The sequence below is a fragment of the Colletotrichum truncatum genome (assembly GCF_014235925.2).
Source record: "Colletotrichum truncatum strain CMES1059 chromosome Unknown Contig_0004, whole genome shotgun sequence".
In the NCBI taxonomy this organism is placed as follows: Eukaryota; Fungi; Ascomycota; class Sordariomycetes; order Glomerellales; family Glomerellaceae; genus Colletotrichum; species Colletotrichum truncatum.
The window spans coordinates 1,719,206-1,734,200 of NW_027222401.1; the positions used below are offsets into that span (position 1 = coordinate 1,719,206).

Below are 14,995 nucleotides of genomic sequence, written 5' to 3' on the forward strand. Positions count from 1 at the left end.
TCTGGGACTTGGACTGGGGGTAGGGAAACGACTTGAACATGAATGGGACGCTAGGAGCTGGCGTGCTGGCAAGGAGGATAGAGTGGGGGTGGCCGAACAGCAGGAAGGAGGAAGGTACAACAAATACGGTGTAAGAGGACCAGTACTTGGATGTTTGGTCTTTGGCAATCTTCCTTGCACACAAGTTAGATGGGTTGGGATTCTTTCTCTACGCACTATCTACTAGTAGTTGACAATACAGCCAGGAAGGAAGCGCATACACCTCCAGGTTTGCAATGATGCTGATGCTGATGTTGATACTGGCGTTGGTGCTTCTCGGGTAGGGAATCAAGGGACTGGCATATATGCGTTGCCTGCCCCGGGTCCCTTTCCGAACCGAACATCTGGTCTCCCTTTTGCCCCGTGCCTAAGAATTTGAAGTGTCTGGTGATTACTCGCGGACATCGAACACTCAGCGAGGGAGACTGTCGCGGCACAGGCAAAGGCGAGACGATATGAGACGAGACACCTCAAAGGCACGTACCACAACCAGTTTGCAGAATACGGTGAATCGCGTCCGGCAATTTGGCTGCCCAAACTAATTAATCGCCTGGCATTTTCTGGCTGCCGTGGAATCGTGCCTTTAATATCTTCTACACACAAGACAGAATCTCCTGGCTAATACTTTGTTACCTGTGAGGATTTCAGATTGAAGCTGAAGCGTCTTGGGTCTCCAAATGTCCGTTCTGTCAAGTGACGAATGTATCTCAGTACGGGGGTGGGAGAAACGAAAAAGGGGTGTGGTGTAGGAAAAGGGCCGAGGAAGCAGCTTGTGGATGGGCTCCTATATTGGTGACCTGCCTTTTTTGCTCGCTATCTGTGGTCTAAGAATGAAAATAGATGTTGCTTGTTACCACACGCCATCGCCTGTTGTCTCGATGGTAATTTAGGGATTTTTTTTTTGTGTGGCTAATAATCTCGTGGACAAACGCAATCGGTTGAACACAATATCCAAGTGATCCATCAGCAGAGTTCTGGGCGAACCGGGGTGAAGTTAATGTCGACAAGCGATCCACTGGAGAAAGCCTGCAAGAATGAGATGGAGAAGAAGAGACGGTCACCTTTTGCTTTTTTTTTTCTTTTTTTTTTTTTTTAAATGGACGCACACCGTTTCCCCTTTCGTTGGATCGATCTCAGATGCACGTCTCCGACAAGGCAGGAGGTAGGAGACACGGGCCTAAGTAGGCCGTTGCAAATGACGAGTGGGCAACTGACTGACATTGACAAACATGCTTCACTATCCCAGGGCCGTAAAAACATGCTGCAGGCCAACCAAGCCAGAGACAAAAGGCCGGACAAAGTGACGGATGGTACGTGGTTCCCCATCAAAATCTCCATCCTGGCGCTAGCGCCGTTTCGACTTCTACTGTGTTGGTACCTCTCTTTGTCTTGGATTTCCCGCCTGCCGTCCCTCATGCTCTTTTCTTATTCTTGCCGGGTTTTCCCATTGCCCTCATACGGTATATGTCTGTCTATGTTATTCGCTTTCTACTTTCTATTCCTCGTGCTAGAATCTGTACTGTTCTTGCCTCTTGCTATTGTTTTCCCCCCTTCTACCTCTTGGCCATTTCTCAGTGAGGCAGACCACTCTTGCAATTGTTTGTATTGCCGTGAAGCCCTGTGCTGGCGGAAACGGAAACACCAACCTCGGAGGTGCACCGTGGTAACCCCACCCCACTTGGCTTCGGGGACTGCCCAGCAAATCTCAACGACCCGAGATAATGACTGGACCGCCTGTGGGCCAATGCGTGGAGAACACCCCTGCCAACCACTTAAACCTCTTTTGACCCGCTGACGCTAGGAAGGAAGGAAAGTATCCACACATGCACTCATACCGTACAATGTGGCTTTCCATCTCCCTCACCTTGTTAACTTAGTAACACACACACTTTCCTTACCTCACCTGCTCTGTTGGATGTGTTGGCTAGCGATTTGGTCGTGGCGGGAGGGCCTTCCTCATACCTATCCAGCCACCACCAGCTTCAGCTCCAGCACGGCAGAGCACCACACACACACACACACACACACACACACACACACACACACACACACACACACACACACACACACACACACACACACACACACACACACACACACACACACACACACACAAAACTACCCCTAGCAGGCTTTTAAAAGTACAGAGCACACAACGACAACGACGACGACGACGACGACGGAGTACTGACAGCCACTGTAATTCAAAACTCACGATCCTGTTTTCTGTAATCGCCAGGTTTGCTCACCCCCCTCCCCTTCAACCCGGATTTCATCTGGTATTTTACTGGCCACATTTCAAGATTCTTGCCAGCGTTCCCAAGCCGGTATCTCGATCAACCTCCATTTGCACCAATTACCCCAACGTGCCATCAGCACCAATCGATACCAGTGAGCTAATTTTCCCCCATCACCCGGATGCACCTTTGCTCAATATATCATCATCCCTTCATTTCACGAGCCGGTCCTTTTTTTTTTGTACTTCTTTCTCCTACAGCTCTTTTCTTTCTGATTGCGACAACTGGCCGGGAGTGGAAACGATATGTCGCCCAGCTGAGCAGCCATTAACTTCCAGTGCGGCCAGTCCCCAGCTCCTGCCACCCTCTTACAATCCTAGCCGGAGCAAACCACCATAATTATTACCGTGGCCGGAAAGTCTCCCGTTACCACTCTCACCCCTGGGGTGCTCGGTGGGCCACAAATCTGCCTTCTGCATGTTCTAGTTACACTAGCATTTTTCCCTTTGGCGAGCCTGCAGATAACCCCTTTTTCTTGATACTCTCCACTGCAGCTGCCGCCCAAACTCGTTTCTACGGCCTTACGCCTACCAAACAGACCTATTACTGGTACTACGCAGTGTGTGTGATAGGGCACGGTACTCCTGGACCCATGAGCCATCCCAGAGCAACAGGTGTTGTCGTCTGTGTCGGTAATTAACCTCTGCCTCCCCCATCTTTCTTGGGCGGATCTAGCCCCAGCAGTTACTGGGCATCTCCGGGTCTGGTAGTTACGTCAGCTGAGACCACAACCCGCTCACGCTCCTGTTGATGCGATTTGGTCGATTAACGTCTTGGATGGAACGCTCTTCACCTTTCGCTAAGTGCCTTCTCTGGGGGGAACGCACCCTAAATGACCTTACCTTATCCGCTAACCAGGTACTGAGTCCTTGTCGAAGACCTCCCTTACCTTTCTTTCCCTGCCAGAAACCTTGCGAGCAGCTGCTCTGCTTCATCGACATGGGTGTGCTGTCTACAATCCTCAAGGACCCTTTTGGCCATATTCTAATACACTCTGGTATTTTTCTCTCTACTCTGTATTACCACCACTACCACAAACACCATCATCGTTACCAACACCACTAATCGACCTTGTTGGCTCTCACCCCCCACCCAACTACCTACTTCTCCTTTTACTTCTTTGCTACTGTAGCCGCTCAGAACCAGGAATCAGATCAGGGTGGCTACCCCGCACAGTGCTGTTCAGCCCTCACACCATCATATTATCTCGGATACCCATGCGGCGCGCCCTCCAATGGCCCGACTTTCCCGCAATTCTCCACATCTCATGCACACACGACTTCGCGGGAATCTATCGGTAATGGAATGCGGAAACCCATCTGCTGGTCTCGCAGCGGCCCTTGTTTGGGCAGCCAGCGGATTTAGGGAGCGAAAGTAGTGGCATCAGCATTCTCGGAGGCAAGACGGTCAATATACAACGGGTAATTAAAAGTCAACCTCCTTGTGCCAGCCGGTATGATCCTCATCGTCGACAGTCCGGCGCGTATGCTCCACAACGCAAATCGCCTGCGTTCTAGAAGTGCGGACAATTGTCGCCCCCAGCATCCCCGGTTGCGGCCGCCAATATTTCCTATACGGATACTACGTAGAGATATCGGACCTCGTCTGTTACCGTTCGGTTTCCCCCCCCCCCCCCCCCCCCCCTCTTGAGGTTCGCGCCGTGGCCCTGGTCCTCTCTCAGGCAGCCAGTGTCCCGAGCTTTGGAGGGCCAGGTCCCCCAATTTCCATGATCCACACCACAATCTTCCCTGATCCTGGATCCCTCAAGCTTTACGATTCAAGTCCACTGCCAGGCGGCGAGCTGTGCCGTCAATGAATCACCAAAAGCCATGCGATGTGATCAGACCATTCCCACCGACACGAGTTCCCAACATCCGCGGAGTCTGCTCGTCATTTATGTAGCTCGGTGTCTACAAAAGGCCATGAGATTGAAACAAGCTCGGTTTATTTGCGATTCAGATCAACGACCCGAGCGAGTGGTCGGCAATCACCTTCCAGAACAAAGAAGAGGGGATGAAAAAAAGGAATAGGAGCAACTAGGACAATTCGGTACAGGCCGCGATGACTCTACTTTCGGAGTTTACAGAGGCCGAACTCATTGATCGGTCTCATTTAGATAGAAGATGCAGAGACACTGTTCTTTGAAAATCCCACGATGTGAAGCAGTAAACAACGCTGTGGTGTTGCTTACGAAGACGACGCAAAAAAATTGCTACTGTGCCGTCATGTCTGCAACTCATGCAGACTGCAGCAAGTCATCCCACGTCGGCGTCGGATTGCAGACTGCAAGGCTAGTTGCCCGCCCACCTCTCCTGCTCGGTGGGCAGCCAGCGGAACTTCGCCGCGGCTGAAAGTCGGCATCAGCGACAGTGACAGGTTACAGCTGGATTTCTGAAGCTTGCCGATGCCTCTTGGTTGCTCGTCGGCTACCGGAGGCATCCTTGATGGATGAAAAGGCGCCGTTCTGATTCTTGAAACTTGAATGGAACGGTTTCTAACTCTCTTCACTCTTGAGTCGGGAAGTGGAGAACAGGAAACATCCCTGGTCCTCCGCCTTCGGCAGCAATTCGCCTTGGCTCTTCACAAGATTGGGTCATTTAGCTGCTGGTGACCTGGTACGACTTTTTTTCAGCCGAGAATTCCTCGTCCCCAGTGGAAAGAACATCCAAGACAAGCGTGGCACTCGGTTGACCGACCTGTCATGCCCATTGGTGGGGGTGAATCTGCCTGTCTACTACTATGTAGAGCAGTTCTCACATTGAAGAAAGGTTTGGTTCTACGTCTCAGCATGTGAAGCACAATCCAACGGTTTGGGTGGCAGAATAACGGCCCATCATTTACGTGTCGCAGGTTTCCATCCCGTCGTATAAGAGCTTCTGTCATTTCTCGCACTAGCAGTTCGCCAGGCTGATGAACATGATTTCGCCAGATAGAAGAATGCTAAGGTACCGTGTGGCTGCAGAAGGTAGGGGCGAGAGTTCCCTTACTGTGTCAACTAAACTCCGCTCGCACATGGGCCCGTACTACTCATCCGGCCAGCGCTACAGGCGGCTGCGGCTTTCTTGTTGCATGCTGTATTCTGCCACTGAAAAACTGGCATGGGAAAAGAAGGTTCGGGCACATAGGGAGTATGTCTTACTACACGCTGGATCTGCTGGGTTGGAATGGCTGAAAGCCCTTTCCTTATCTCGTGGGCGAGTGTCCCGACAGAGCCGAGTGAAGCTGCGCCGCTGATGTTTGGCGCCAGCTTTCTGCAGACCACGAGATCTATCAACGTACTACTCTAGTCGAAACCCCCGTACCAAACTGACAGGACACCCCCTTGTGCCCTAGGGGCGCTGTCTTAGTTTCCACAGCTTCCACAATAAGCCTACATCTCTATTTTCAGATCACGGGACGCTCGATGTTGCAAGATGGTAAAACCTCGCCCAGCTCTCGAGCTGCTGATACTTGGCCATCAGTTGACGTAGATCACCACCACCCTAGGTCGAGATAGCCAACCCGGTTTCAACAATCGGGAACTTGTCGCAGTAACATTTGGTCACTGGAGGCCAACAAAAGACTTCACTCAGTTAGGTGCAACGCCTCAGCCTCTGTGCCCAAAGGGCAACGGGTAACGGCCTGACAAGGAAAAGATGACAAACACCAAGCCGAATCTGGGATGAAATCCGGCGCAACGCTCCAACGGGCCCATCTCCTTCCACAGTCGCTGACGAAATCCTGGTGCTGGGCGGCGGGAACATGGGTCCAATCCCGCTTGGCTGCTCTTGGACTCGTCGCCTAGGACCGACTCGAACAAAGCACTAATGCTGCATGTCACCAATTGCGCCGGGGCTAATCTTCTGGAAGCGCTGTGATCCGTCGTTGTAGGACGCGACTCGTACGACCGACGCGCTGATCAGAGTGAGGGAGAGAGGGCGATCACCAACCTTCAACTCTCAGGCTCCCTCTCTCCCTACGTACACATACGGGGTGTGCTCGGCCACCCTGACTCCGACCTAAATTAACTCCCGGAGGCATTATGAAAGTTGTCGGCTGGAGCTCCCGCGCCGGTTCGGATCGAGAACCCTTCAGACCCGGCCGGGTAGGAATTAGCGAGGCAATGCCGGAGACACGGGTAGCCCGATCTGGTCGCCCGGACGTCACCTGAAGATTCCTTGCCCATGAAGAGCCACGGCTAATATATGGGTTCTCTAGTAATGTGTCGGCGTCTGGCAGCAGACATTACATCGATTTTTGGTACCACCTGCTGCACGGCTGCTCTCGGTGTGTCACACCTTACAGATCCTACGCAAGCAGGGTGTTGGACTAGCAATGTCGGTGATGACCGCCGCAGGGACACCCAACTACCCAAGATTGCGAACCACACATGCGCCAACATGCAGGTTCTTTCACCACGGTGCTTGGGCGTGACAGTTGGATAGCCACTAAGAAGGTACAATACATGAGATACGTTCAAGCGCCTACCGCGTGCTACGGAGTGATACAGCTGGCTTCTCTAGGGCCGGTTCTTTTACCAAAAGCGCTGGCAAAAGAGCCCCTTGATGAAGCGTTGTAATTCTGTCCGGCCCAACTTCAGAGTCTTGAATTTTGATGTTGATAGAGGCCGGAAAGGTGGGGTACACCATGGCGCCTACCGGTAGATGCGCACAACCAATTCAGCGACTTCGGATGAACTCGGCTGATGACATTCCTCTTGTTCAAGAACGTTTTGGTTGGCTCCCCTCACTGTTTGGCCTTCCCCGCACCTTTTTTCTCCCTGCGGAAATTTGCCGTGCCACGAGGGACTGCGTTGGTTAACAACTACGTAGTATATCCCTCAAGGTTCAACCACTTGGCTACAGTCTCAGTAGTGTGTCACTCGCTCAGGATAACCGGTTCCGACGGCTATTATGGCACCTTGGGTTGAATGAGGCTCGGTAGGAAACTAAGCTTAGCAACTTCCGTTTTGAGTAACCTGTCACGGTGAAGGTAATGTAATGATGAACGGGAAAAGGCAGGCCCTTGGCATCAGACCAGCCTCGTTCGAGCGTGAGAGTAGAAGCCGAGAAGTCTGCTACGCTGGTTTTAGCAACTCAGTGTTATACAAGCAAAGCAACGCGATGATCTCGGAGATGAGACATCGCTGGAGCTTACTTGGAGGCTATTCGGCCTTCGCTGGGATGAACCCTCTGAGAAACACTTGACTATGATAACGCCGATTATATCATGCTCTACTGCAACCCCACAGTTCTCGTCACAACAATTCGATGATGTTCGACTTCCGCCTCGGCGTCATCAGGTTCATGTCCGGCCACCAGCATCGAGTCGAGGCGGATAAATTTGATGACTAGGTGCCGCTCAGACACATGAACAGGTGTACTCTCTTCAGATACGTTAAAAACATGATTCAAGACCAGAGATAGTTCGTGCAACGCTACTATGGGGAGTAAATGTCACGAAGGCGGTGTGCTGTCCCATCAAGTCAAGTCGGACTTAATTTTACAGGGCCATCAACAAGACCAGTAGTTTATAGCTACAGACTACCGAAGCCTATGTAGATATCTATGCAATATGGCATGAAATATTGTAACGAAGCCATGCGTTTGAGCCCTGCTGTCGTATATTTCGTATGCTCGCTGTGCCCAACACGTCCACGACGCATGCTCGCTCTTCACCACCGAGTACTCGGGTTCTGTCAAGATGGCGGGATTTGACTTGGCCCATCCAGTAGACAAGAATACTTGCTCTGCCTTGTTATAAAAAATAAAAAAAAGGAGGATGCCAAAAGACATGCAACACCGGGCATTCGCTGGTCGTCACCGACCCAACTACTACTCCGGCCCTCGCTGGTTTATCGATGGGAGAGCGGACGGGATCCCGAGTTCTCCAGTGGGTATGGTCGCATGTGTTGATTTCCGGGGCGTGAGTTGGTTATGTGGTGTGCGGGCTTTGCTGAGGGAAGGTCGGCGTGTGGATTGTAGGTTGGGACCAAGCCGCCTGCCTGGTTTTCTGACTAGTTTGTCTTCGATGGCTGGCTGTCGGTATTTTGCTTCGATCACGGAAGTTTTGGGGGTTCTTCTTAGGGTTTTATGGTCTGGGTTCGGCGTTGGGTATCTGTTGTGCTTTGAGTATCCCGCCTTGCGAGCCTCTGCTAGTACAGGTATATAGGACGCAATATTGGCACATGGGTACTTGTACCGAGACATACAGCACCAGACTTCAGACAAGTTGGGATTTTGCGCTTGTAGTATGTTGTTTGAAAGTGATGTGGTTTCTGAACGGACTTCTGAGATCTGATGGGCATGGCCGTTTGAGGGGTTGAATATGCAACTCCTGAGCGAACAAAACGATCCATATATGTACTCTACGTCAATCACTTTCATACCCTGCGCAGATGCAGTCATTTAGAATACTTCAAGGTGGGAGTATACCAAAAATACCGGGATGTTCGTGCCTCGTTTTCGCCGAGAACCTCCTGGGAGCTTCCCATTTTTTGCTGTATGGCGGCTGGTGAGGTCAGTCACGGAGAGTCATGACAAACAATGGTGAGATGAAAATTGAAATTTTAAAACTTCTCTCTCTTCGTGTCTACTTTATTGAGGCTAGTTAATTTTTATGCTTCTTGTTGGTATTTGGTGAACTTCATCAGCGTCCTCTCAGTCTGAACCTCAACCGACCCCTGAAAACCATCTATTAGCTCCCATCGTCTTCGGCTATTATCGTCGGCTTCCGTCAATCTCATATCCATTTGTGTTCAATATGCTCCCGCCACATAAGCTCATCTCTGGTCAGCGCAGTATTACAGACTGCTTAGACATCACGGTTGTCGTGTCATCTATCATCGGCTCACCGATGCACATTGGGTCGTAGGGCAATTGTCATGGCCTTCGCCGACATACCGAGACACATGAAACCCATCTGCATATTCTTTTAACGAGAAAAAGGGAGCCGGGAACCTGCTCCTCGCTTACCGTTTGCTCCGTGCCTCCAACTATACACAGCACCAAACCCAGTCATCACCTGGGCGCACATAAAAAAAAGGAGAAAGACTGCTAGGAGTTTTCTCCAGTAGACGTTTAATAAAGTCACTATGTATAATTGTGATTACATAAGTGCGTAGAGTGAGGAGAAAAGAAAAAAAGAAGGAAAAAAACACCGACGACGGGACTTGCACCCGCAACCTTTGGCTTAGGAGGCCAATAAGCTACTATTGCTCCACGCCGGCCTTGACCGTTAGACCATTGGGTCCTGTTCTTTGTTGAACGAGACGTACGGCTTTCTGCGTCAAGAGAGAAGGTGCGCAGTTGTGTCGGGGAAGGTGAAGGAAGGTAGGGCAGAGGTGCTTTCTGTTTGCATGAGGCAGGTGTGGCTGGTGTGAAGAAGAGATGGAAAGGGCGGGTATCTACAAAGGCACTTACCAGTACAAGAGCACACGTGAATACGGTGACAGGAGTCTATTTGCCGGCCTGAGGGTGAATTGTCAAGAAAGAGTAGTACGGCATGGTTTCCGGGTTTAATGCTGGGTACTCTGGAGCTGGTTCTTTATCCGCCTCATGTGAATGAAGGACTAAAAGACACCGGGGCTGATATTGCACGAACAGTCACTTACTATCCAAGATTCTATCATTCGGCAATGTAATGTACTTGAAATCTCGCCACTGCTGGATAGGTGCCAGTTGTGAAGAAGACTGTGACTTTAGTGTGCCGATAAATTGTTTTAGGATGACATTCTCTTCATTCAAACTTGCTTCAAGTTTACACCCGACGTCGTTTTCAATCTCCCTTAGAGGACCAGAACCAGAAAGTAGTCAGCAGAACGAGGGAATTCTGTCTAGATAGAAGGACGCTGATATAGTAAGGGAACCTCTCACAGATGCCTGCTGCACACCACCCTGGCTCTGTTCTACAGTACTACTTTCTGGTCTTTGGTGTAAATCAAACGCCGCACTTTATTACACGTGCCGCGCCTGTGTAAAATCAGGAAATTCGTCGTTAATGTCAACCGCGTTCCGTTGGAACGTGGCATAGCCGCCAAGAAACCCGACGATGCAGAATATTCAATCAAGCACCTCGCAGCTTCTCCCTTACGACTGATCCCCTAAACCAGGCACTCAGACAGCAGAACGGAAAGGAGACTCTCCGTGAGTTCAAAGAATGTCTAGATTCTGCCGGCAGAGGGTCCCGCGCCCCGAGACCCTCTTGAGACATGGAGCCGTGTCTCACCAGGAAGCCATCCATGCTTCTTGCATCTTTTCTTCTGCCCTTAGAAGAAATTTGAGACAGTGTCTAGGCCTGCACTTGTCGGCGACGAAAAGGAGACCGGCGTGTGTGTCTACCAAGATCATCGCCACGTAATGGTCAAGCGACAGATGTTGTATGGTGAACGTACCTCGGCACTTTTAGCGGTCCTGGTCATCCCCTTCCTCCTTACGGATTCACACAGTAGACAACTGCAAAGGTCTGTTGTTTACGGGGAAAAAGTTGATATCATTTGTAATGAGCACAGATAGCAAGAGGTCTGCTTTAGATTTCCACAGGTAAAGTATGTTGGAACCGCCGCCATACTGTACCAAGCTGTCGTGTGTCTCGGCGCACTTGTGCTGAGAATGAGATGTTACATTAACCTGTTTGCCCAAGGAACTTCTTCCGCTATCCATTTGCGATATCAGAAGGCTTAAATGTATGTCGAAGACGGCATGTTAGTTGTGACATATGATGGCCTCGAATATCAAGTCTAGCATGTCGCCAATGTGAATCTATCAGTTGCTTCATGTACAGTTCCTTTTATTGCGTATCATACATATCGCCTGGACCGCCGACTCCTAGCAATGCGTCTCCATAAATACATGTAGATTGTACAATACCAAACCAGCATAACCCAAATAATGCCTATAAATACTCCCCTCTTTCGATACACCAAAGCTCCCTGCCTTAAGCAGTCTTTTTCTCGGCGGCAGCCTTCTTCTTCAATGATCCTGGTGGCGTCTTGAGACCCGCAAATACCACTGCCGTGACGACAGCCATACCGGCAGCGCCCATTCCGTACGCCGCCTCACGGCCGGCCCACCAGTAGACACTGGTGAACAGAATCGGTCCCAAACCGCGGCCGAGCTGTCCCCAGCTACGCAGAATGCCCAGCTTGCCACCACGCTCGCCCTCTGCGGCCTCAAAGCTACTCAGGGTGTTCAAGCCCGTGACTACAGTCGAGGACGTAATAGCCAGGCACGTCGCTGCCGCGTACAATCCAGAGGTTGTCGAGATTCTTCCAAGAAGAATGAAGGCGATGAGGCAGGCCACAGTGCCCATGCGAACCGACAGAAGGGGAGGCAGGCGACGAGTGACACCGCCCTGTAGGAGGGAGGCGACCAGTCCCACGTAGCCAAGGAGACGTCCGTTCTTGGAGGAGCCGAAAGCGAAGAGTTCGTAGGTCATGAACGAGAGCGAAGATTCCATGCCGGAGAAGAAGAGCAGGAAAACGAAGTGAACGGCATTGAGGATGAAGTGAGAGTTCGTTCGCTGCACAGGCGCGGCGGGAGTCTTCTTCTCAGCTTTCTTGACGCCCTTGCCAGTCAACGAGGGGAGAGTCTCGGGCAGGCAAAAGTAGAGGTACACGGTCTCGGTGACAATGAGAAACAAACTGAAACCGGCGGCAGTAGCAAACGGGTTTTCCTTCACGGTGCTGATGCTGCTCAACCACGCACCCAGACCAGGGCCGAAGGTGAAGGCAATAGAAAAGCATGCGCCGATAAGCGCCATGGTCGATCCGCGGGTCTGCTCATCGGAAATATCAGTCGCCATGGCCGTCGCGAGCTGGACGTTACCCTCGGACAGGCCACCGACAATGCGCGAAGCGACAAATGTGCGGAAGTCAATGGCGACAACCCAGAGGAGGACAGACAAGATGTTGCCGCACATGGATGCCAGCAGGGCGGTGCGGCGGCCATGGCGATCGGAGAGGTGGCCGATGAGCGGGGAGGCAATGGCCTGTAACAAGCTGAAGAGGGAGCCGAGAGCGCCGCCTAGGAGAACAATATCGTAGCGGGAGTCAATGGGCCGGGCGAAGGCGGCTTTGTAGCGGTTAAGGCCGGAGAGAACGCTCTGGAGGAGAGTCGCGGGCTCCGTAGCGTTGGCGGTAGCAGGACTGGCTTCACGATCGCGGTAGAATTCGAGGAGCTTCGGGAAAAGAGGGAGGATAAAGGTGAAGGAGATCTAACACAGGGCCGCACAGTCAACATTGGTGTTGTTGAATGGAAGAGAGGAGTTGGCGGGAAGGGCTTACCAGGTCGAGGAGGAGAGAGATGGCGATAACTCTCAGAACGCGTTTGCGCGTCTTCGGCTCGACTGCCGCTGAGGGCGAAGATGCTGCTACTACTGCCATGACTGAGGGCCTGCCCTGGATTTCGGATTCGTGCGGCGGAAGGTGATCGAGAAGAAGTCGTTAGGAATTGGAGGAAAGGGGAAGTCGAATTGAGGTTTTGTCGTGTACAAGCCGAGGGAGCGAGAGAAGAAAAGGAAGCGAGAAAGAGGCCGAATTACAAAGGGAAAGATGACGGCCGCATTAGAAACGGAGAGGGAGGCTGTAGGTGAAGAAAGGCAAAGATCAAGAGAAGGATATGGAAACGTTAGACATAAGGAAGAAAAAAGGACAGCCTTCCATTGTGTGACAAGGCGGGACGACAGGTGACACCTACGTATTGGGGGGGTGAACGTGGAACGTCCAAGCTCCCACCCGCATTGCAGAAACATGCTCTCTGAGCCGCTGGCGTCCCCTTGTTCGCCCCCTCCACTGGGTATGGTCGGCCCAGTCCGATGTTTCAGGGTCAGGGGCACTTGGGTATCCACACTGAAGCCACTGAAGGGACGCTAACATCGGACGGAAACCAGGCCGCATCCCAGCGTTCAACGATGCGGGCCCGGGCATTCGGGGCTGCGCCGAGCCCGGGCGGATACCTCTATAGCATGCCCTTAACTTATGTGTGGAGGGCGTTGTCAGCTGCAATTTGGCCCTGTTTCATTGGCCGCATCTCTGCTACAATATTCGGATGCAGCCTGTTGCATGAAAGTTGAGCCATAAGAGAGGAATGTTTCTGTTTATATCTGCTGCAGTAATATGATGGATTCTTCGGATTAGATGATCCAAAAGAGGTACCATTCTGCGCCTCACCACATCGGATGGTAAGAAGATCGGCCATGTCACTCTGTCCTCATCTGCAGTTCATTACTGCCAATGGCCGGAGCTGGCGACAAATGTCCGTATCCGGCCGGGGCCCCAGCCGCCTTTGTCCAGCGCCAATACAACACTATCGCAACTCTAACGCTGTTTAAGTAAAGACTGCCCGACTTACTTTGCCAAGCCATGGAGGAGAAGGACGAGTTTTTGTGGCATTCAATGAATCGACAAAATCATTGCGTAGAATGCTACTCTTCTTGGGGACCAGTCTGCACCTAGTTTCGCGAGCTCTTCGCACAGCCCAGCTTCGAGACCTACGTATGCTGAAGAATAATGGTGAATGACTGTGACTTACTCAGAATCTCGAGAAATATCGCAGAAGGCCAACCGACACTCAGACGTCGCCACCCCTTCAATCATTCTACTGCCTGGCGCCAACGACGCCGTATCCGCGCTAATGGCGCAATAGCTTTGCAGGCACTACGCGTGAATGTGGCACATTGAGAGAGCGCTATGTGAAGGGCACAAACGTTTCGGGCAAAGATTACTACTCCTTTCGACAGCTGCTTTCTAGTCCAAGGTTTGTGGGCAAAATATATGAATGAGTCGTTTTTCTTGTATTCATCTGCATTTGCGGCGTTCTGACAGTGACGCCATCTCTCGGCGTATATATTGCGTCCAACCAGAACGTCATTATGGCGCTCTTCCGCTCAGGCGCACGCTAAGTGTAATCTTGAGCAGGAATTCGACTTTGAAACTCCTTGGATGGCTCTAAGCTGTGGGGAATTTTCCTGAAGGAACGACGGCATAGCAATTCAAGAGGGCCATAAATAGCTTGGACTGGCTCAAGCGCATGAGTAAGGTCGACTGAGCCGAGTATGTCTGAAGCGATAAGAACTGAGACACTGCCAACGACCAACATGACCTGGCCTCAGGTGACAAAAAGAACACTGTCTTACAGGTAATTGACTTGAGTGAAAACACATCAAGATCATGGAAATGGACTTTGGAGGCTGATGTTTCCTGACCCTCCTTCCTTCATCCTTGACATAGGTAATGTTGTGATTTACATCAGCCTGAATCAGCTTACGGTAAGATGTCAACGCAGCTTCTCATCTATTGGTACGGATGCCAAGTTTACATTCGCAATCAGGTACAGTGACGCTAGAACCAACACTGAACGTGAAAATTGGAGCCTCCACTCCAGTACGGTCAAGTTGAGGTGTCAGTAGCAGTAAATCCGATATGAATCTTCTAATATCGGAGTTGAGATGCTTCGACAAACTAAATCAATGATGCTATTCTCAAATCTTCGTTCTGGGCGGAATTCTCAGTCGGAAGGCGGTTGTTAAGCAGGTGCCAGCCGTGACCACTCAGCCCTACCAAACCTGAGTTGAAGCCTCAGAGGCCCAGGAATGGATTATGGTGAATGGCCTGTTATGTTCAAAGAGACAGCCTATCTATCCGTATATTTGGCATCGTTGGGTACCTGACACCTACTTGAAGG

General features: G+C 51.3%; 1 protein-coding gene across 1 annotated transcript, besides 1 other annotated feature; it reads right to left on the bottom strand.

Moving 5' to 3' along the window:
• Window positions 1–8,175: 8,175 nt before the first annotated feature.
• Window positions 8,176–8,244: a sequence feature (Short protein (CTRU02_207272, KAL0937541.1) was converted to a misc_feature.).
• A 3,005-nt stretch (window positions 8,245–11,249) lies between these two features.
• On the bottom strand, window positions 11,250–12,696 carry CTRU02_207273 (Major facilitator superfamily domain-containing protein 10; the record flags this gene model as incomplete). The annotated part of the gene is made up of 2 exons (XM_036719337.1): window positions 11,250–12,527; window positions 12,598–12,696. 2 exons carry the CDS (start codon window positions 12,694–12,696, stop codon window positions 11,250–11,252), a joined length of 1,377 nt encoding a protein of 458 aa, XP_036589044.1.
• Window positions 12,697–14,995: the final 2,299 nt, after the last annotated feature.